Source organism: Antennarius striatus, chromosome 9 (assembly GCF_040054535.1).
Source record: "Antennarius striatus isolate MH-2024 chromosome 9, ASM4005453v1, whole genome shotgun sequence".
Lineage (NCBI taxonomy): Eukaryota > Metazoa > Chordata > Actinopteri > Lophiiformes > Antennariidae > Antennarius > Antennarius striatus.
In genome coordinates, this window is record NC_090784.1 from 6,107,252 (window position 1) to 6,131,115 (window position 23,864).

Genomic DNA, 23,864 nt, shown 5'->3' on the forward strand with positions numbered 1-23,864 from the left:
AAAAAGGTCAGCATCAGGAACTTGTGGAGTCAACATCCCAATTTCCCAATGGTCACCCAAACTAAATCCCCCCAACAGGTCTTTAGTTACCAAGCATGACCTGATTTGACCTTTGTAATTCTGAATGAAATTGTCCAACCCCGTCTCAGAGGGGGGACCTGGCCTTAACAAGAACTCTCCCTGTGATCTACTCATGGGCTCACCTCAGCTTCCCTAGCCTAGCATAATTAAAGTCACCTTTAACCTTTCTGTCTAAACAATGAAGGCACTGAGCTGACAGGAAGCAGGCGGGCTGACACAGTTTGAAATTGTCACTGCCAAAGGGAGGTTTTCCCAGTAATATAGGCATGTTGGCCAAGCAAGATGTTCATGAGATCACTGTTCAATTAAAACCTGTCGTAGAAATGACCCAGTATTAAACAAGCATCTTTTGTTGATCAGCGTGGAGAAAAAAAGGTCTTTTTCCATAGAAACATAAATTGTGCTATATATGAAGGAATGCTTTTTTTGCTGAATGTCTTTGCAAAAAAAATTCACAATTGCCCCAAAGCTACTCTGTGATGTACCTCATACTGTCAACCCATGGAAGAATGTATGCAATGTATGCATGTTTATGGCTGTCATATTTGATCAGATCCCAAACCAGTTTCCCAGGACTGGTCCAGGCTGGGTTAGAGAAAATGCTGGCTATTTTCCACCAGTAGTCATTGCCAGGCACAACAGTGGGATCCGTTACAAGCCTGTCACATTGATTTATAAGCCTAGAATATTTTAGGGGTGGCACGGTGGCGCAATGAATAACGCTATTGCTGCACAGTAAGTCGGTTCCGGGTTCGAGTCCCGCTCTGTGCGGAATGTGCATGGGTTTTTTCCGTGCTCTCTGGCTTTCTCCCACCTCTAAAAACATGTGCTTCAGGTGAATTGGCCGTTCCCAATCGACCGTAGTGTGTGAGTGTGAGCGTGTTTGTCTGTGTCTCTGTGTGGCTCCGTGGTGCACTGGCGTCACGCCCGGAATTTCCCCCGCCTCACGCCCCTAGTCAGCTCCACACAACCCGCTACAGCAGATGTAGCGGTAAGAAGATGAATGAATGAACATTGTAGTTGGTTATGTGAGATAGATGAGGAGCATATGTATATGTGGTCTGAAGGAATACAAAAGATAAGGAATAACCAGGTGGGCTACATTTGTGATGTTCCCACTGATATTTCAGGGGCAAGAAATAGGCAACATTTAGACTGGTTTAAGCTTGCATACCAGTTCTTGAAAGATTAAATGTATTTTGATTATGGTCTTCAAAGAAGAAGCAGGGGTATATTTTTTCTTGATCTACACAATACACACTTGTTAACTGCATGATGACCTAGAGCATCCCTTGTCTTATTTTAGGTAGCTGAAGGATCTTCCGCATGCATGGCCGAGGGGCCGTACTTCACCTATTTCCTCACTAGCCTCTGGGCTGAAGGAACATGGGTAACCTCATCAGCCGGCCCAGCTGCTTGGGCCAGAAGTCCAAACATGTTAGGTCAGATGAGGACTTCTTGAAAGAGTGCTATCAACGAAGAAAAGAGAGGCAGCCCCCCGAGCCACAAGGAGAGGCAAAACAAGATGTGGCTGTCAAAGACACAACGCAGGAGGACACTAAAGAGAAAAAAGAATTGGAAAGAATAAAAAAGGAACAGGAAATTGATCATAAAAGAGAGGAAAGGGTTCATACTCCAATTTCAGACAAACTTCTCCGCAGCTCTCCTGCCTCCACAATCAGGAGCACCAGTACTCTGGATAATGCTTGGCGCAGCAGCCCTTCACCAATAAAAACATCCAGAAATGGGACACTCACAAGGAGAACAGTGGCCCCAGAGTTTACCAGATCCCCTTTGGCTCATTTGGACAAAAATGCTGCCGAGAGGAGGGCCAGTTTCCAAAGAAGAGACTCCAGAGAAGGAAGCCCCTGGTCCTGGAAGACTTTGGCATCACGAGAGGTTACAGAGGTGACAGAAGTGACTGAGACTGTCGTAACTGAAATTGTGGAGGTGACTGAGTATCCAACTGGACAAAAGGGAGACCCCATTGTCACCAGAACCGTTAGAGTCCTGAATGGTGCTGCTGAGGAACTTGCTGAGGTTGATAAAACTCCAACTTTCCAACGCAACTTCTTGTCTCATCTCAATGCATTATAATTATCTTTTTATAAAAGCATTTTTCTTTTTCTCCATGGTATTGAGATGGTTGTTGTTAAAAAAAAAAAAAACTTAATTAATCGAAACTACATGTGGGCTTCTTTTTTCTCAGCTCCAAAGTGAGGGATACTCAAGCTCAGACCAGGACATTACTTTGGATAAATGGAGGGTATGATTTTGTCCATAAATTCATTTTGCTTGTATGAACAGCAAAAACTGTTAAAGATTGTTCCCCTTGGATCATTAAACAGCAATATTTTCAATCATTAATACTGAGAGTAACACTTTGATGTCTTTTTTTTTTATAGGGAAAGAGACCTGCCTTGGCTCTGAAAGATGGGTCGACAGATCCAGTTACATTTCTCCAAAACCTGGAAGCCTTACTCACATGGGTCTGTGAGATGGAGGAGCTCACTGGCAATCAGAAACCCCCATCATCAGAAGTCAAAGTGGTGAAAGCACAGCTTCAAGAGCAAAAGGTCTGTTATCACCAACAACGCATCACTTCATTTGTTGTCCTAGAAACATTTTTCAGGTACTATTGTAGGGGAGGGGTATACATTTGACACTTTTTACATACTTTTACAAAGAAAAAAACATATGCCAAGGCCATGTGACCAATGCTTACCTGCTTTCTGTATAACATATTTCAGATCTATTCAGTGGTGATCAGTGGTGATCATCAATAGGCACAAAGAGGTTTATTTAAGGCTTTGTGGACATTTCTTGAAAAAACAGGGAAGTTTCTCACTTTTCAGCTTCAATCACGCCCTTTGTGAGCTATTTGGATGAGGTGAAACCTGCCTGCCTTTTCACAATGTAAGCTTGATATGTGAGACACAATGGAGTGACACAAAAGTGGAAAAACCTGACTAAATGGTCATTCTTTTTGCCAGGAATGTCATTTCAAACTACACCTCAAATGTGAGGTCTGTACCAATGTTGAAATTTGATTGAATGATCTATGCAAATGTTTACAAACCAGCCTCCTCTTTTCTTGATGCTTTTTTCCTACTAAAATCAGTGATAAAATAGGATACACTGCATTTTATTTCATACAGTATGGCTTTGTCCATTCTTTCAAAGCTCTTGCAGCGCCTCCTCACAGATCGAACACATAGTATGGACTCCATGATACTAGAGGGCACTCAGCTGGTGGAGGCCTACCCAGGGGATGAGGGAGAGCAGGCCAAGGACAAGCTCTCCACTCTCAAGCAGAAGTGGGAGGCGTTACAGCTACAGGCTGAGCAACGGTTAATGCTTTTTACAGCATTACCACACTTTCATTTTGCAAGGCCTAGTGCATGTCACAGCTTTTACAAATCAACATTTTCTGCCTGACAGGAGGGCGAGATTGGAGCTCATTCTGCCTAGGGCCCAGGTATTCCAGGAAGGAGTAGACAGCTTGCAGCAATGGCTCATATCAGTGGAACAAACCTTAGCCGAACTGCGAAATGCAGAGAGAGTGATGCTACATCTCTCAAAGGCTACAGATAGGGCCAAGGTTTGATATTTCCCACAATGATTTACATGCTGCTAAAATGAAGTGAATGTGCATCGTGCTGAGTTAGGAATTATATATTCTACATCTTTTATTTTCTCTTAGGCTGTTGTGAAAGAGATCCAAATCAAATCTGCTGACCTAGGGAAAATACAAAAGTCAGGACATGATGTGATAGAAGTAATTTCAGGTAATGCTCACTTCACTTCGTAAAACTAGATATAGTAGGTGTGTGTGTGTGTGTGTGTGTGTGTGTGTGTGTGTGTGTGTGTGTGTGTGTGTGTGTGTGTGTGTGTGTGTGTGTGTGTGTGTGTGTGTGTGTGTGTGTGTGTGTGTGTGTGTGTGTGTGTGTATCCAGTACATACTGTATATTGTTGTTATTATTCGTCTTTTGTTTCAGCGGATGAAGTCCAGCAGGTAGAGGAGAAGATGGATGCTCTACGGATCCGTTGTTCAGTGCTGAGTCTCAGCAGTCTGGATGTGCTGCAGAGGCTGGAACAAGCCCTCGAGGCTTCCAGTCGCTGTACCTCCAGCCAGGAGGATCTCCATCTGTGGTTGGGCCGTGTTGAGAGGGAACTCCTGGGGGCAGCAGGAACTCAGACGCATGATGCAGTCCTATGTGCAGCTGAGAGACAGAGGGTAATATTGAAGAAGAAGAAATATAATTTTATTATCCCCTTGGGGAAATTATTTTTTCACTCCATTATATTTCTTCACATTGACAAAATTGACAAAGCACACCAAAAAACATTGAGTAATCTAATTAATTCTAATATACTGTAATGCTTTCTATCCATGTCCCTTGTTATTTTTTATAAACAATTTGCATATATTTGCATCTTTGTTTGATTCTGTATTTCCTGTTCTTAAACACAATAATACTTTACTTTCATTTATTTTTTGTGTTCAGATTTAAGTATTTTTGAACAGTAAATCACTATTTTTATATACATTTTATTCCTTTTGACTTAGTCCTAGGTTGTTGTTTTATTTATAATTCAAAATGACATTACTGCCAGCACATGTTTTAAGTGGTACTAGATTTAAGAAATGCTTAGATATTTACTTCTGCTGTTTATAATGCTATTATGCTATGCAAACACTCAACTTGTTGTCATCAGCTTGAACAAGCAGTAATGAAGGAGATGTCTTGGTTCCATGACACCGCCCTGAATCTGGACAACCTGAAAACGATTAGTCTGGACCCAGACCTCATAGCAGAACAACTTTATGAGCAGAAGGTCAGGAAAAAAACAGCTGCAACCATTCAACTAAAGAATTAGCAAATAATAATAATAATAATAATAATAATAATAATAATAATGAGAATATAATGATGATGATATAATTGTTTGTGTGTGTGTGTGTGTGTGTGTGTGTGTATGTGTGTGTGTGTGTGTGTGTGTGTGTGTGTGTGTGTGTGTGTGTGTGTGTGTGTGTGTGTGTGTGTGTGTGTGTGTGTGTGTGTGTGCGCGCGCGCATTTGTCTTCTGTCTTCTGACCAGATTTTGGCTGTAGAGATCCTCCAACACAGGTTCAACATTGAGAAGATGGTGAAAATTTCTGAAATATTGCTGACATACAGCGATGAAGAGGAAACAGAGAATTTGCAGGTGTACTCCACATTTCATTAAATGAACACATATTATTCACAAAGCAAATCAAGCAACTCATGTAATTTGGAATTAATTTTTTCCCCCTCAATATTCTAACCTTAAACTTCCTGTATTTTTGTTGTCACCTTGCAATGCAGACACCACTGCAGGACTTACAGGAGAAATGCAACACCACCACAGCCACTAATTCCCATGTAGTCCTGCAGTTTGAGCATGCCCAGTCGCTTCTCCTGCAGTTCTCAGAGGGCTTCACAGAGGTGTCACCCTGGCTTGAACAAACTCAAGCACTAATTTGCCAGCTTTCTCTGGGCATCAGTAGCTATGAGGCATTTCGAGGACAACAGGATCTCTTACAGGTAAAAAAAAAAAGGGCTCTCCCTTTGAATTGCCTTCCTCTTCTTTTTTAAAACCCTTTACACCTCATTGTATGTCACGACCTTTTTGAGGGCAAGTAAGATTCAGTTCTAGTCCAAGCATTTTAAGTAAACTTCTTCTTGAAAGGGTTACTTTGAGCAAGGTGCCGTCCCCTTTACAAATTGCTCATTTGAGGCGCACCAAGAAGGAGCTGCCTGCCACTCTACCTCCCCTGCATGCCTACAGGCCCCCTTGTGTGTGTGTGTGTGTGTGACACAGGGGCCTGTACTCACAAATATATATATGTAGGCATGCGTTTGTAATCAGTAGCTAGAGTGTGCGTTCTTAATTTCCCTTCGAGGATCAAACCAGTATATAAAATAAAATTAAAAAAATAAATAATAAATTAGTTATTTTGGGGGGGATTAAAATCAGATTCTTGAACAATCAATTTTAGCTCTCTGTCTCTCTTTTGCTCAGGAACTGAGAGAGTCTATAGCGGAGCACCGTCCCCTGATTGCACGTTTATGCTCTTTAGCAAAACGTTTGTCGGAATTAAACCCTGTCCAAGGAAATGAGTTCTGTCAAAAAGCTACAGAAGCCGAGGACCAACACAGGGCCATCAGAGACCAAGTCAGACAGACCGCAAATCTTCTAGAGGAGTCCCTGCCTCGATTCACACAGGTTAGAATGTTAAAACCTCTAATAAGCAGCTATACAAACAGGAGGAGTCACTAATACGAACAGCACAAAATTTCACGCTTTCTTGCAATGGCAGCTGAATGAAAGGATAACCCTTATCAGAGAGAGCCTCGACTGCCTACGCAGTCGCATGCAGACTCCCTGCTGTCTTCAAGGCCTCACCCCAAGGATCCAGGAGCAGCTGCAGGATAGTAAACACACCCTGACTGAGCTGTCCAAGCTGGAGTTGGGCCTTGGCTCTGTCAAGACACAGGCAGATGAGCTGCTGGCGAACACCCAGGCAGCGGGTGATGGATCTGTTGGTACAGGTAATGTGATGTTCATGTAGACATACAACCTCTTCATACACATGTTGCTATAATTTACTGTGGGAATAAGGCCAATCCTAAGCGATTTACTTCCCATATTCTCATCATAATAGTGATCCAGGAGCGAGTATCCGTCCTCTTCCAGATGTGGGATGAGATGCACACTCAGGCCCAGGAGAGGGAAAGCTGGTTGCTCAAACTCCTAGATTTGTCTTTGAAGTTCTGGAGTGATGTCAGTGATGTCACAGCTGCTCTCAGTGATGCTCAGCAGGCTGTTGTGGATCTCAATGCTTCTCGGACAGACTCTGAAACGATCCGCCAGAGCCTTGAAAGCATGCAGGTTTGTCTGGAAGTACTCGAATGATTCATGCATCCGAAATCCTGTTCAACTGTACTGTATGTAAGCCAACATGCTGCATGTCTTTTTCCATACTTTCAACTCACAGACTCTGAGGGAGGATATTGACAGTATACAGGGAGACCTGGACACCCTTGGAGTATTGGGAATGGATCTGATGTCTGCATGCGGAGATACTGACAAACCAGATGTCACAAAGAGCCTAGATGAAGTAAGAAGTCCATCCAAAAGAAAATCATAATGTTGTGTCAACTAATTTAACACTAATTTAACCATCTTAAAGCTGTACTCCACATGGAACAACTTGAGCAAACTGTGGAATGACTGTCAAAAGAAACTGGAAGATTCATTGCAAATGGCACTACATTATCAAGACACAATGCAGGTCAGTGGCCGCATGAGTATATACTATATTTTTATTAAGCACATACTGTGTACATACCCCTGTGTATACTCAGGAATATTTCAATATCAAGCTGAATCAAAAGCAGATTATAATCTACTTTTATTCAAAGAAAAAAATATATTTTTTCCCGAGAAAACATGTTTTTAGTGTTTAATCAACTCACAAAATACAGCCATTTAGAGCTGTGTGGAAAAATTCCAGAGTGACTGATATAATTACATCCCGCTTCAAAGCGGTGATGTATTGTGTTCGTGTGTTTGTTCGTCCGTCCGTCGGTATGTCCACCAAATATCTTTGAAACCGCTGCAGATAGAAAGATGAAACAAAAAGGGCAGCAGTTGCTCAGTGGTAGAGCGGGCAGTAGGGTAGGTCATCCAATGTTCCTAAGATCGGCAATTCGATTCCCGCTCCTGTCCACAAAAACACCCAGAGTGTGAGCTGACAGTAGGAGGTGTCAGCTCACCTCCAGAGCACTGCCAAGGTGCCCTTGAGCAAGGCTTTACAAGTTGCTCATTTGGGGCGCACCACAAAGGGGCTGCCCACCACTCTACCTCCCTCTGCATTCCTACAGGCCCCCTTGTGTGTGTGTGCTACTGCGTTTGCAGTCTTTACTAACTAGAGTGTGCTCTTAATTTCCCTTCCGGCATCAGAAAAAAAAGCAGCACATTACTCGGGCGGCCAAAGGGATGAAATGAGATGATGACCTTGACCTTGAGAAAAGTAGGTCAAGGTCAAATTTCAACATTTGTGCACTAGATAGAAACATAAGGGAGATGAAGGCCAGTGTGAGCGGGACCATAGATCAAAGCTAGTGCTTTGATCAACAACAGTAGGTCAGAGCACTAGCTTTGATCTTTGAATCATGCAAGTTGGTCAGGGTAACATTTTGAATTCAGGGGTTTCACGGGACGTTGCAGTCCGGGACTGCCTTGGTTCTAGTTAATCATGCTTTAATGCACAATCTTTTATTCTCTTGCTAAAAGGCCCTTTTTGAGTGGTTGAAGTCAGCTGAACTGAGGTCTTCTGAAGAGTTCATGGTAGGAACTGACCTGGACTCAGTCAAAGAGCAGCTATGTGATCTCAAGGTGGGTCTGCACAGTGAGGTGCATTCTAACAACAATAATCCATGATGGGCATGTGTTTGTAAAATATACAGTACAAGTCATGGTTAATTTATAGGTAATATATGCTCTTCTTTATTTCCTTTAGGAGTTCAAGAGAGAACTCTACCAGAAGAAAATAGAGATAGAGAGCCTGAATCATCGCTTTGTGTGCTGGCTATCTCCAGGCTCGGAGCGGCCGGGATCCGTCTCACCGCTCTGTGACTTCAGACAACGCTGGGACAGCTTGGAATCAGAGACTGTCGAAAGACAGGTGAGACTATTTGGATAGCATTATACACTATTGATATTGCCAGACTTTCATAATCCACAAAATTACATATTTATCACAATTAGATGTCATCTTATATTTACTCGCTGGTAAACAAACACAATATAAAAAGAGAGTTATCTGTTGTTTTCTTTTTTTTACCTATTCTGCCTCCAGCATCAACTGGAGTGTGCTCTGTTGGGTCTGGGTCAGTTCCAAAACACTCTGGATGAGCTGCACACATGGCTTTCCAGGACTACTGAGCAACTGCAGGGCAACCAGCCAATCAGCATTGACCTGCAAGCTTGTGAAATAGAGCTGGCCAAACACAAGGTTGGTAATGGCCTTAATACTGTAATATACTGTCCAAAATAAACCCCTCATTGTATGACTACACAGTCGAAGTTAGACTGTAGTCTAATGGAACTCCTTTATAGTTGGAAGGTCTCAGAAAACAGTGATGCTGTAACTGATTATCTTCTAGATATCCACAAACTTCTGTTTCTTATAAAAAAAATCACTATCACATCTGCTAGTGTCTTAACTGTATTCTTTTGTTCGTTTGTACTCAACTCACATAAACATTGCTGGACTTGTCTGACAAGAATATGTAGCTTTATATTATCGCAGATATCTCTTATCTGCTATTTTTTTCCTCCTAGGTCTTGCGTAATGATGTCATGTCCCATGTTCGCACAATGGAGTCCCTGAACAAGGCGAGCAGAGGGCTGCTGGAGGTTGGATCTGGAGATGGCCCTCATGCTCTTCAGTCTCAGCTGGAACAGCTCAACGAAAGCTGGGAGTTTGTTCGATGTGAGACTGAACGCAGGCAGCTGGAACTAGAGAGCAGGCTGAGTCAGGTGACTGGAGAACATCAGACTAACTATAGATATAGATATTTAATCATACACATGTTTATAGTATAGGTATGTATATATACATATATACAGTTTGCCTACCGGGAAAAAGTCGGTGTGGAGGACGCTATCCTCTACATGCTACACCGAGCCCACTCACATCAGGACAAGGAAAGCAGCACTTTGTGGATCCTTTTTCTGGATTTTTCAAGTGCCTTCAACACCATCCAGCCCTGTATTCTACAGGACAAACTCCTACAAATGCAAGTGGACCCTGGCTTGGTTGCTTGGATGCACAACTACTTCACCGACAGACCACAGTTCGTCAGGCTAAAGGACGTCATGTCTGACACTGTGATCAGCTGCTCCACAGGGGACTGTCTTGTCCTTGATCCTCTTCACTCTGTACATGGTGGACTTCAGCTACAACTCAAAACTGTGTCACATTCAGAAGTTTGTAGATGACACAGCAATTGTGGGATGTATCAGACACAATGAGGATTATAGATGCTTGGTGAGTGACTTCTTCTACTGGTGTCACAGCAACAGCCTGCAGCTCAACACCTCCAAAACTAAAGAGCTGGTCATTGACTTCAGGTGGGGCAGACCCCAACCTAGTACAGTTCTGATAAGAACGGAGGAGGTGGAGGTAGTGCAGACTTATACATATCTTGGAATGTGGCTGGACAACAAACTGGACTGGACAAGCAACACGAGGCAGCTGTACAAGAAAGCACAGAGCAGGGTATACTTTCTGAGGAGGCATAGGGCATTTAACATCTGCAGAAAGCTCCTGTCGATGCTCTATCAGTCTGTGGTCGCAAGCGTCCAGTGGTACGCTGCGGTGTGTTGGGGAGGGAGCGTGACTAAGGTGGATCTCTCCAGGCTGGAGAAGCTGATCAGGCTGGTGAGCTCAGTGGTTGGGATGAAGCTGGACCCTCTGGCAACGGTGGCAGAGAGGAGAACTTTGGACAAACTGCTGGATATCATGGACGATGTCAGCCACCCTCTGCACACCGTAGCAAACAACCAGAGAAGCCTGATCAGCCAGAGGCTGCGCCTCCCGACATGCAGGACCAACAAACTTAAGAACGCCTTTATCCCCCGAGTCATTAAACTGCACAACTCCACTCTGGGGGAGAAAAAGAGAGTCCACACGAGAGCTGAGGGATGATACGCACAATAACCATAAACACTGCAAACACTAGAAACACTTTAACTTTCCCATTCCTATTTATGCCTTTTTATTTGTATTTTCTTGTTGTGTTATTTTTATTCTTTCTCGGTGTTGGTACTACTTTCTGTGTGCTTTTTCTGTGTGCTTTTGTGTACTCACTGAGCTGTTGTAGTGCGACAGAGAAGTTAATTTCCCTGATGGAACCTCCCTAAGGCATCAATAAAGTTCTACTCTACCCTACACTCATATACACTATATAATGTAGTGTATTAGGACATTTAATTTTTCTCACTTGTACAGCATCAGTTGCTGTTTCATGTTGCTCTCTTGTGACGATTTGTAAACTTGCATATACACGCATCAAAGAAAATAAAAGTTATCCGAGTGTGTGTGTGTGTGTGTGTGTGTGTGTGTGTGTGTGTGTGTGTGTGTGTGTGTGTGTGTGTGTGTGTGTGTGTGTGTGTGTGTGTGTGTGTGTGTGTGTGTATGTGTAGGTTAGATGATGTAGCATTTGCATTGTAGCGCACTAACAGATGTCATTTGTTGTTTGCAGGTACAAGATGTCACAATGGAGATTCAGGATCTTCTGCAGTGGTTGGAGAACACAGACTTGAGACTATCCTCTTCTAAAACTATGTGGGGTATGCCAGACTCGGCCAGTGAAAGGCTCAATGCGCACCTGGTAAAATGGGAGTTTCTGTTCAACTCAGTTAGGAGATAGACAAGAAATAAAGCTTTCAATTTACTGAAAAAATATTTTACGCATAAAACAGATTTTTTTCTTACCCAAAAAAAGGAGTTGTGCAATGAGATGGAATCAAAATTCCATGCCTACACGGATGTGAAGAATGCCATCCACAGAATGCTGGAGAGCAACAATGTTATCCGGGGATCAAGCACAGAACACATGTTATCTATTCTTGACCAGAAATGGGTGTCTATCTACAGCAGAGTCCAGGAGAGAAAGGTTAATAAGCTCAATAAATGTCTCATCCTGTTGTTGTTTTTTTAATCTATTGCATCGTTGCATGTGAATTTTGTGCTATTTCCACAGGCAAACTTGATAGAAGGGCTTGGTTTGGCCAAGGAATTCCACAGTAATGTCCAGGATCTACTGCTGAAGATGTGCAAATGTGAAGAGTCGATTGAGCTTCTTCCACACCCCAGCTTTGTTCTGGACACAGTTTGTAGTCAGCTGCAGGATCACAGGGCAAGTCCTTTAATAACCACTGCACACTTTGTATCCCTGCTTCATCTTTAACAGCACGTACATGCTTTTGATCAGATTATTGTAATGCTCCAAAGAAGTCAATTGAAAAAAAAAATTTTTTTTAGCTCTTATATCTGCTTATTCCGTTTTTGTAAATAAACAAGGTTTTACACTCAAGAAAATGGGCAGTAGAGTATTTTTGTAACTGCCCAAAATAAACACTAGAACCAAAGCAGTCAGAGACTGCAACATCCCGCGACTTACCCTGACCTACTTTCAGGGTAGGTCAGGGTATCCTGAAAGTAGTACCTGACTAGTGCATAGGGAGAAGGCCAGAGTGAATAAGACCATAGGTAGATCAAAGTACTTCATCCTCGTCTTTCTATTTTATCCAGTTCCTGAGTGTACAAAAGTTGACTTTGACCTAGTTTTCTCAAGGTCAAGGTCACCAACTCATTTTCATCCCCTTTGCCACGAGAGTAATGTGCTGTTTGTTTCATCTTTCTATCTGCAACAATTGCGAAGAAATTTGGTGGACAAATGAATGAACAGACTCGGGCAGCAATGGGGATGAAAATGAAATAATGACCTTGACCTTGAGAAAACAAAGTCAAATTTAAACTTTTGTACCGGATAAGATAGAAAATTGAGAGAGAAGGCTGTGTGAGTAAACCATAGATCAAAGCTAGTGCATAGCTTTGACTTACCCTGAAAGGTCAAAGCTATGCACTTCTGACCTACCCTGGAAGTAGGTCAGGGTAAGACAGTTGCAGTCTCTGCATGCCTTGTTATTATTATTTTTATCATCATTATTATAATTATTATTCCTATTTTCATTGATGACACACTTTAATCTGTATAGACACTGGTGAATGAGGTGAACAGCCATGGTGAGAAGAAGAGCACAGTGGAGAACATGGCCTGTAGACTAACAGAGCTGAGCAGAAAGGAAGACTATGATGTCATTCATAACTTAATCATGACCGTCCAGGATCGCTACAAAAAGCTACAGCAGCGCACTTCAGAGAGAGGCAAGATGCTGGAGGAGGTAAAGAAGAACGTCAAACAGGTATGTCACAAAATAAGGTCCAGAAAAAATAGCTAACGTTCTATCCTTATGTGAAACTGTACATGTAGGTATTACTTTTCTTTTGCCAAAGACCATGTGTGTCTTAATTTCATCATGTTTCAGTTCAATGAATCATGGCGTCTGTTAGTGGACTGGATGATGGAGGTAGAACAGACATTAGACACACATAAAGAAATTTCTGCATCCCATGAGGACATCAAACAACAACTGACTGAACAGAAGGTGCAGTAGGCATCACACTACCAAGTGGTTTATGTGCTACCAGCTTTCGCTGATCACTTACTTCGTAATTAGGAGTTCCAGAAACTGCTGAGATCAAAGAGGCCCATGTATGAAGCTACGTCAAAGAACGGACGCAACCTACACGAAAGAGCTGAAACCAGTTACGACAGGCAGCATCTGGAAAATCTACTGGCTGAACTCAAAGACTCGTGGGATACAATCAATGGCAAGTCTATGGAGAGGTATGATAGGCAGTCAAATTTATTCTAAGCGTCAATGAGTAAATACATACAATCCTGATCTTGGAAATGTATCCACACACTTCTGGTTTGTCTCTCTTAGACAGCACAAGCTGGAAGAAGCACTGCTGTTTTCAGGTAGATTCACTGATGCTCTGCAAGCCCTGAATGACTGGCTGTACAGAGCAGAGCCACAACTAGCTGAGGACGCTCCTGTTGGTGGAGACAAAGACATGGTAAAGAACCTGATAGACAAACACAAGGTACGATGCCGAAATCACAGTAATACATGTGTTAATCTACATGGTGTATTTTGTGCCAGTTCTTAGCATTTCTGTCATGTACAAAACATCAGTTCCTCTGTTCTCTAATCTGTTCCACTCAGGTCTTCCAAAAGGAGCTAGGGAAGAGAGCCGGCTGCATTAAGACCCTGAAGCGCTCCGTGAGAGATTTGACCCGGAGTAGCACAGCTGATGCTCACTGGCTGCAGGAGCAGATGGATGAGCTGGAAGGCAGATGGGAGGTTGTGTGCAAACTGTCAGTCAGCAAACAAGACAGACTGGAGGTTTCACTTCAGCAGGTAGGTCTGTAAGAAAATGACAATTAGATAATTTAATGACCGACACAGCAGGAGAAATCATGCAAATCTGAATGACACCTTTAGGTCTTAGTTTCTGTTTAGATTAAATATGCAAATTACAGTCATTATTTGATATCCCAGTAACATATTTAAACATAAACATTCAGAAATATGCATTACTAAAATTGGTTTCTTATTGTATATAATCAATCAAGTTTCATGGCCGTTTTATCTCAATCGCCTGAGGTATCCTTCCTGTAATGGGAAATAAATTAGAAAACTTTTTGAAGTAAAATTTGATTACGTAATCTAATAGAATAATGATTCCATCTGCATTTAGATTGGTTTACTATAAACTACACTTTTACTGTCTTCCTCCCAGCACAAAAACATAACAATAAAAAGTACAGTAAACACCAAAATGAAAAGTGACTGGAGATCCAGTCAGATGCACAATGATTAAATGTTGAATGTCTCCATTGGTCACATAAAAGCAATTTGGTTGTGTTTTGGACACCAGCATCAACAAGGATCCTACCTGAAACACAAGTGGGAAAAAGTTGAGTTTTCGCTTACATTTCTCTTTGGAATCTCTATAAATTGTTACCTGTAAAAATGACTTTGTGTATCGTGGAAGTAATAAAAAAAATACTGATATGTACAATTTATATTACAAAAATAATGCAGTTTCTTATGTGGCTATTAATAAATGGACCTTTCCCTACTTCTTCTGATCTTTTGGCATTTCCTGTTACGGGTCGCTACAGCACGTCATCCTTTTCCATGTCGGTCTATCTTCTGCATCCTCCTCCCGCCAACTTTCCTATGTCTTCCTCAAGACATGCATCAACCTTCTCTTTGTTCTTCATCTTGCTCGGAAGCTCCATCCTCAACACGTTTTACCAATATACTCACCGTCTCTCCTCTGGACGTGACCAAACCATTTAAGTCTGCTCTCTCTAGTCTCCAAACGCACTCTGCCACCTTTCTGAATGATTCTCCACATCCTCCCTGCTTTCACTGCAGATCACAATGTCATCTACTGTACGTACATCATGGTCCATGGGGATTCCAGTCTAAATAGAACATTTCCTACATTCATCTTAAACTTTGTCTTCTCGTCAGGCTGACAGATTTGATGTGCTTGTCCATTCCTTCATGGAACGCCTCACTGAGGCTGAGAGGATACTGAAATATGGCGTCATACCAGAAGAGGAGGAGAGTTTGCTTGCTTTCCACAAACAACACAAGGTCAGTATACCATGATGCTATCACTCCTCGGCGTTTTGTCGCTGTGAGGAGTGCCGCGATCACTCCTCATAGGGGCATAATGCACATTGTCTGCATGTTTGTCTGCCCCTGGGGCAGTCAAAGTTCAGGGCCCACCACAAACCAAGCTCAGCTGATAAGAATGCAGGATTATTAACAGGAATTAAGTCAGGTGGATTTTTGGACTTCTGCTTGAACTCATTCAACCTGCTAATGACAAGATATTCTGACCGTTAGTTCATACCTTGGTGTTCATCCAGTTCAACCAAGGTACAAACTGGATGAATACTCCAATGGTCTGTATAAATACTCCGATATGCCATAGGTCTCCAATTAATTCCAAATAAGTTAGGCACATGGCCTTAATGTTGTCTTTGGGAGACTTGTATGCTTGGTAGCTTGTTGGTAAACATGCTTTAGCTTACATTTACTGCTAGTTGACTTTCCACCTTGTCTTGACTGGTTTAGGAACCAATGCAAACTGAAACAAAACTGGGGTCTAAACCTGAGCTTTGTTGATTTACCTGTGGACAGTTTTTTGGCTGCCAAGAAGTTCCTCATTCAAACAAAGCTATTTTAGTTCTGTTCATTTTCTCCACAATCTATCGATGCCAGATGGGCTTTTCGTGCATGGCTGCTATACAGACAAGAAAGAGAGAGGCTTCAGGCTGTTCAGGAAGATCTTTTGTGTGTTTCTTGCTTCAAGTCCTGCAAACATAGTGTGTTCAACTAAACCAACTCAGCTTTCACACTGAGTAAATAAATGGAATAAATTGAGACTAGGTTTTCATTATATTTTATTAAATATTCTTTGTGATTGGTGGTGTTGCTTATGATCTTTCTAAAATATGTGCCATGTATCAAAAAGGTTGGGAAACATGATGATTTAATTTATTTGTGTGACCATGTTGTAACCAGGATACTGTCCTTTGGGGTGTCCATCATCAGGAATTAATAGACTCCTGAAGTCCTCACATCACAAAAATTCTGGCAGTCGCATCTTGCATTAAAGAATGACTCGCACTTGACTGGGAAATATTCTTAATGTAATGAATGGATTCGCTGTTGTTTGCTATAAAAATGGGTGGTTGTTTGCATGTTTTACTGGCTGAAAGACTGAATTAATCTGCTTTTCTGTTCCCAAAAGGAATGCATGTGTGCATTAAAGGATCAGGCTATGGAGTTACAGAATATCCACCGTCAAGGTGAGGAGATCCTGGCCTCCTGTCATCCAGACTCCATAATCACCATCAAGTCCTGGATCAGTGTCACCAAGACCCGCTATGAGGAGGTGTGTTCCTTCATGATGATCAGTGTATTTCCCTCTTGATATCAAATATATTGTAAATAGTTGCATATTTAAGGAACCATGAGTTGCTCTCAGTTGGATAAATGTTGTTGTTTTTTTAAAGGCAGAGAGGCAAACTCTATCTTAATGAAGTAAGTTTACTCCTGTTTTTTTTTTTTCTGGGTCAGGTTCAGACTTGGGCTCAGCAGCAGGGTCAAAAGATAGAGGCCACCTTGGGAGCACTGGAGACAGAAAGAGAGGAGATCCGAAGGCTACTGGACTGGATCTCCTCAGCGGAGGAATCCCTGACCCTCAGGGAACAAGAACCTCCAGCTGAGACCAGGGAGCAGAACCAGGAGTTTATTGAGCAACACACAGTAAGACTTTTTCTGTGCCCACATCACAATTTTATCTTCTGTCCTTGTGGCCTTAAACATGATGTTCTGGAAAAATTGCAGAAATTCTATTCAAATAAATCAAAAACGTCCACATGTGGACACCAATATCAAGTGTTAGGACCATTGTCCTCCTTAAATACAAAGTAAATTTGCATGTTCCAAAGACAGGTCTAACCTTGTTTAAACACCTGAAGCGTGAATACCTAACTTTAAGCCCTTATACACGCCGATGAGCAAACAGCAGATGCACACAAATCGTTGTCTGTTTCTTTTGTAGCCCAGCCTTTCTCTGAATATGTATGAGAACTTGTTTCCAACTGGTGAATTATATGTTTGATGAAGTGTTTGCTGTCAGTTGCAAGCCTGGCTCTCTGTTATCCTTCTTCAGGACATTTTCCACAATCTCCTAGTTGTCACACTCCTGTTCTTCTGAAGAAGATGTTTTCTAGTGGCCTCCTAGATATAAAAGGCTCAGATTCCCAGACATGTCAAAGCATATCAAAACTTTTACTAAAATCCATGTACACTGTAATATCAACCGGATGCAATTTTGAAATTTAAATCATACCTGCTGTAGTTACAATGTAAGCAGACAGGGCGAGTACTGACCACTAAGAAGCAAAGAAGCATCTTCGTTGAACCATGTCATCACTGATCCTCTCTGCAGATATTCATGGTGGAGTTAAGTAAAAAGTTTCCAGAAGTGGAAAATGCCACAAAATCCTGCAAGCACAAGAGCATCTCAAAACGGGTGGGGTCGCCTAGTAAACGACCACTCACAAGTAAGCCAGCATGCAAGCACCCCAATTCTATGCATACCTTGATAACTGTCAGAAGGATTTGCCAGAGATGATTCCAGACGTAATTATTTTTCTTCATTTAGAGAGGAGGAACACTCTGAAGCTGGAGCTCGCTGCACCAGTTCCCCTGGGGGATCTCGAACCCCACACCCCAGAGCTCATTCAGATGGTCAGTCAGTGGCAGAAACTTTGGCTCCTGGCTATGGCGAGACAAAAACAGCTGGAGCAACACCATCAAGCACTCAAAGAGGTTATTCATCTTTTTTAAAATGAACCCATTTGAGTTTAAAAAACACATACACACAAGCTCATTGCTATTATTGACATACATTTTGCCACATTTTGTCTTTTAGATGGAAGAATTTGCAAACTTTGACTTCAACATTTGGCGAAAGCGTTACATACAGTGGATAAGTCATTTGAAGTCACGTATCTTAGACGTATTCCGCAGCATCGACCGAGACCAGGATGGACGCATCAGCCAGAAGGAATTGATTGATTACGTTCTTGCCTCCAGTAAGATCAGCTTATGTTAATCAGTTTGGTGTTTTGACCCATTTGTTGGCCAGTCGGATTTACTATAAATTTCAAGAACAACTTAAATGACTACTTACTGTGCTGAAACACAGCCCCATTAAATCACCTAAATGAAGATGTTAAAAATTATGTGCATATGGAAATGTCTGCATTGCTTCCTGTATTTGCATATTAATGTGATTATTGTCACACATTTGAGTTAAAGCCCTTGTAAATCACCTTGGCTCTACTGCAGAATTTCCCACCAACGCTCTGGAGATGAATGCAGTGGCAAACATCTTCGACATGAACAGCGATGGCTTCATTGATTACTATGAGTTTTCGTGTGCACTACATCCCAGCAGAGATCCTTATAGGAAACCACTGGATGCAGATCAAATCAATGAAGAGGTACGAACAATATGCAAATGAGAAAGTGTGTTGTGATGGAGAGGATGTGAGGATATTTTGGGGGTACTGATGCTGAACAATCTTTGTCTTCAGGTGAGTCGACAAGTATCTCAGTGCAACTGTCCTAAGAGGTTCCAAGTGGAGCAAATAAGTGCCAATAGATACCGGGTGAGTCGTGTTTATAAACAATGACAAATCTTAGAAATGTAGTTGAAGATGTCTCTGCTTCATATTATTCATTCATTCACATTCACCCACAGTTTGGAGATTCACAACAGCTGCGAATGGTTCGTATCTTGCGCAGCACATTGATGGTGAGAGTGGGTGGGGGCTGGACTGCTCTAGATGAGTTCCTGGTCAAGAATGACCCCTGCAGAGGTAAGCAACTGTGTGACGCTTATCCGTCAAGAAAAGTTATTACCAAATTGAATTTAAAATAAGAAAAAAGAAAAAAACCTCTTCTGCAGTTACTGGAACAAACAATAATGCTCAGATTATGGATGAGGTTCTATTGTATTTTATGGTATTATTTACAGGTAGAGTAAGCAGTACAGTACTGCGTTCTAAACTCTCCTGCTGTGTCATTGACAGTGAAAGGCAGAACCAACTTGAAGATCAAGGAGAAGTACTTGTCTCCCACAGGAGGCGCCTCCAATAAGGGTTTGACTGTGAGCAGGTCAAACTCCAGCCTCAGCCTCTATAGCAGCGCCTCTGCTCCAACCAGCCCCATGACACGCAAGGTAGGAAAGTGGAACTTGATTATTTATGGAAATCCATTCATGTAGGGTAACTTAACTAAAATTTTAATAATAAAACACATTACCAAATTACTTTTAATGGTTGTTGTCATTACCATAAACACAGCACACAACCCATGAGGAGGTTTGAGGACTTTATTAACAGCTGCATTGTAGTTATACTTTATGTCACAATATAAAATGTACTTCTTTTAATTTAAACGTGTAGCACAACTTACCGTTCATCAGCAAAAATTAACAACAAAAATTTGACATAAAATGCTGCCTGTAGCATATGCAAATTCTAAAGAAAGATAGATAGATACTTTATTAATCCCGGAGGAAATTGTATATATCCACTGCTCAGGCATTACATAACGAATAATACTGAATAAACACCAGGAGAAAAAGAAACACTGACATCACAGGACATACCACAAGACATACACTACACTAACAGACACATGCAGCACTAACAGGACTTATATACCAAACTATAACTAAAATATAAACACTATAAAATTAAAATATAAACAGTATAAAATTAAAATATAAACAGTATAAAATTAAATTAAATTAAATTAAATCCATTCAACCCCGTGCTGACCTCGCCACCTCCCCCCGCTCCTCCTGAGAGAGCCATTGTACCCCCTGATGGCACGGGGCACGAAGGAGGACCTCAGCCTCTCTGTGGAGGTGCTGTGTGACAGCAGTCTGCCACTGAAGGTGCTTCTCTGCTGGGAGAAGGTGGTGTGTAGGGGGTGGCTGGTGTTGTTAATGATAGCCTTAACTTTAGACATGGTCCTGCTCTCCAGAAGCGTCTCCACAGAGTCCAGGCTCAGCCCGACCACTGAGCCCGCTCTGCGGATGAGTCTGTTCAGACGGTCCATATCTCTTTTCCTGCCCCCCCCCACCCCAACACACAAAGGCATATGACAGCACACTGGAGACTACGGACTGATAGAACATGAGAAGGAGCTTAGGACAGATGTTGAAGGAGGCCAGCCTGCCCCTTCTTGTACACACAGTTCGAGTTGAGTGACCAGTCCAGTCTGCTGTCTAGCTGCAGTCCCAGGTACTTATAGTTTCCTACCACCTCCTACCACGAAGTCAGCCACCAATGCCCTGTACCCCCCCTCATCACCCTCCCGGATACATGCCACTATCACGGTGTCATCGGAGTACTTCTGTATGTGGCATGTATCCGAGTTGTGCTTGAAGTCTGATGTGTGTAATAACATAATTTTACTGTATGACTGATAAGTCTCACCTCTGTTTTTAGGCATTACTCCGCAGGACTTTATCAGGTGATCGCTGCATTCGTCCCAGGAGCTCCATTGCTGCTTTGGGGTCTGATTTACAGTTTGTCACAGCAGGGGAGAATGAGTTCCCTTCACCATCAGGTCAGCCATTCAATTTACACAAAATGAAAGGAGAAGTGGATTGTTGTGCATCCTACAGAGTCTGAACATAGAGATAACTCTGAATGTTAAGTAATCTTTGCTGTCTACTTCTTGTGCATCCTCCAGATGGACTTGAGAGGTTACCCACATGATTACGTCTGCCCCTGAGCACCACGTGAATGCTGGAATTTAAACCCAAACACAGCCCTCAAGGCCCTGAAATGGAGTGATAAGCAGAAGCAATACGATAGAGGGGCTAAAAACATTCCATATGTCCCATATGACAAGCCAACGCTGACACAGAAGTACAGTGAAGGCCAGCAGAACTGACGCCAAAGGCTCTTTCATGATGAGAAATCTGTGTAAGGATCACATCTTCAGGAGGCCTGTCCACATGGAAGTCAGGGATTTGTTTTGCCCCTTTTTGCATTCCATGTAATAATACATGATTACATATAGAGTAGGAATCAGAAAGTTCTGTACGAATACTTATTGCATGATGGCCAGAGCCTTCTTTGTGTATTTTTTTGTTTTTTTGTTTTTTTTTAGCTTTTATTCTACTTTGGTTGTGAAGATGAGCCAAATCCGACAGTACCATAACCTGAGGATAGTGCTTGTGTGACTGTTCAACAGATGACACATAGCAAGAACATATTTTTGCTGATGTATATGGGGACCAAGTTATGTCCAAAAATACATAAACCAAAACAAAAATGTGAAGGTTATTGATGCTGCCCTTGGAATTATAATGTTATTTTATGGTTGGCAGGGCCACACTGTTTTTGTGTCTTTTTTGATAGATTTTTTCCATGTATTTTTTAAAAAAATCTTTGTCGTATGTTTGAACACTGGACATTGTTTAAAGGTCACTGCACGGAAGTATAAAAGGTCATTATTGATTTTTAGAGATTGTTTTCTCAGGGCTGGTTCTGCCTTTGGATGTATGTATTTTTATAGGTTATTACTGTCAAAGTTTTTTTTTTTTTTTATCACTCCATACTTCCTGAGAAAGTTTTACTTGGCACATATTTCCAAAAATGCACTTTCCTTTGTCCAACTACTGAAGATATGTGGGAAATGCGACAGTTGCTGTATACGAGATAATTAATTTTTCGTGTGTCTGATTTATAATCAAATATTACTTTGCATTTAAAAATATTTAATAACATGAAAGACAGCATGTAAATGTTTTTTTTTTGCACCATCCCAAATATACCAGTCTACATTGTTTCCACAAAAATACATCATTCCCATGAGCAAAGCAACTTTAGGTTTGACTGGCCTTCATGTAGCAGTTAACATTTCACACCATGTCATCTGTCGTCAAAGTTCCTGTACTTGCAGGCTAAATGTGTGCTTGTTCTTGTCCCACTGAAGGTTGAAGACATAGACTTACAAAACCTAAATGCATTTGGACTATGCAGTTGTCAAAAGTAATTTCCTATCCCAAAAATGTTTTTACATAATTAAATACCTGTTTCTCTTGGTCTCGATGTGTCAATATTGGAGAATTTTGAAAATGTATTCACTTTTATCCCTATGCACCCTAACGTTTCTGTACTGTAAATATTTTATATCTCCAGTTCTCAATGTTCAGATTAGAGAAAGTGTAGACAAGTGTCACTAATGTTTTAGTTTATGTACAGATAATAAATCTTTTTGTAATAACAATAATAAATATTTGCAATGATTATTACCTTATTACAATTACTGCATTTGTGATATTTTCCAAACTTTCTAAGGAATCATTCATTTAGAATATACCATATCAATTAATGTATTTTTATAAGCCTACAATGATCTCTGAACACAGTATTATAATCACCAACGGCTCCATTTTGTATTGTTTTCCAATACATCTCTGTTGATTTGTTGGACAAAATAGAACTAGGGGAACAACTGGGGAATAAAGAATAGGGATAAAGGTCAAGTTTTGTTTTTTTCTTATTTAACAGTGACTTCTCAGTGACAGAAATTCCATCTGTAAATCCTAGCTCCAGGATTCACCACATCAGCAGCACCAAAAACACTGACCTGTTCATTTGGTCAAAGTGTCCAGCAGGTTTTGAAAGCAGATCTGTACTTCTATAAACATCCACCCTGACTCCGGGTCAGAGGAGTGGTCCGCACAACCCTGATGCTCTTTAGAAATACCATGTGACTGGAAAACAGTGTCTCCATTCATTTATTGGTCTCAATGATAGTCTCGTTCATTTCAGCATACTCTTGCTGATATACGGACAATTTTTAGTGGCCAGTTCACCAAGTTGTGTGTTTTTTGGTGGTGGGAGAACCTGGAGAGAACCCAAGCAGGCCCAGGGAAAACATGTAAACTCCAAACCAAGGACCGTCTTGCTGTGGGGAAACAGCAATACCCACTGCGCCATGTGCTGCACCATCCATCCATCCATCCATCCATCCATCCATTCATCCATCCATCCATCCATCCATCCATCCATCCATCCATTTTCTTATAGACAAGATGACCATAATGTTCTTGTCCACATCTGCTTTTCTGCTTTGTGGGTCACGGTTTTGCTGGAACCTATCCCAGCTGACTAAAGGCGAGAGGCGGGGTACACTCTGGGCGCATCACCAGACCGTTGCGGAGCCACATGAAAAACAAACACTGTCTATGAGCCGCAGGCGTCGAGGTGTTGTAACATGCGATAAAGTATTTGCTCTTGTCACTGGCTCATAGGCTGTCACGTCGGAAAACCCAGTGTGAATATCAAGGTAGCATCCAAATTAACTGGGAAGGGTGGGGGGTGGGGGGTGGCTAGAGATGTAATTAAAGGTAATTGCTGTCATGTAATTATTTAATCAAATGTATCATCAACAAATAGCCCATATATAAGTTCTGGTAAATGAAAT

At 41.7% G+C, this 23,864-nt stretch overlaps 1 protein-coding gene across 1 annotated transcript; it reads left to right on the forward strand.

The window, feature by feature from the left end:
- The first annotated feature begins 1,467 nt into the window (after nt 1-1,467).
- Nucleotides 1,468-22,608, forward strand: macf1b (microtubule actin crosslinking factor 1b). The gene is made up of 39 exons (XM_068323581.1): nt 1,468-2,121; nt 2,291-2,347; nt 2,487-2,657; nt 3,265-3,431; nt 3,523-3,682; nt 3,785-3,869; nt 4,080-4,318; nt 4,801-4,920; nt 5,184-5,291; nt 5,432-5,650; nt 6,129-6,332; nt 6,427-6,658; nt 6,772-6,998; nt 7,105-7,227; nt 7,300-7,401; nt 8,406-8,507; nt 8,632-8,796; nt 8,971-9,126; nt 9,456-9,653; nt 11,381-11,509; nt 11,624-11,794; nt 11,882-12,037; nt 12,900-13,106; nt 13,230-13,349; nt 13,422-13,591; nt 13,692-13,851; nt 13,974-14,168; nt 15,294-15,419; nt 16,585-16,728; nt 16,914-17,102; nt 17,791-17,905; nt 18,007-18,173; nt 18,277-18,439; nt 18,696-18,850; nt 18,944-19,018; nt 19,111-19,228; nt 19,442-19,590; nt 20,870-20,990; nt 21,117-22,608. Exons 1-39 carry the CDS (start codon nt 1,468-1,470, stop codon nt 21,140-21,142), a joined length of 6,345 nt encoding a protein of 2,114 aa, XP_068179682.1. The 3' UTR covers nt 21,143-22,608.
- The last annotated feature ends 1,256 nt before the right edge of the window (nt 22,609-23,864 follow it).

Bases quoted from the DNA above. Each gene is read 5' to 3' on its own strand.
- macf1b (XM_068323581.1), top strand. From the start codon at position 1,468: ATGGGTAACCTCATCAGCCGGCCCAGCTGCTTGGGCCAGAAGTCCAAA. The intron at 8,797-8,970 runs GTGAGACTATTT...TTCTGCCTCCAG, and splicing joins CAGAGACTGTCGAAAGACAG to CATCAACTGGAGTGTGCTCT. The intron at 14,169-15,293 runs GTAGGTCTGTAA...TCTTCTCGTCAG, and splicing joins TGGAGGTTTCACTTCAGCAG to GCTGACAGATTTGATGTGCT.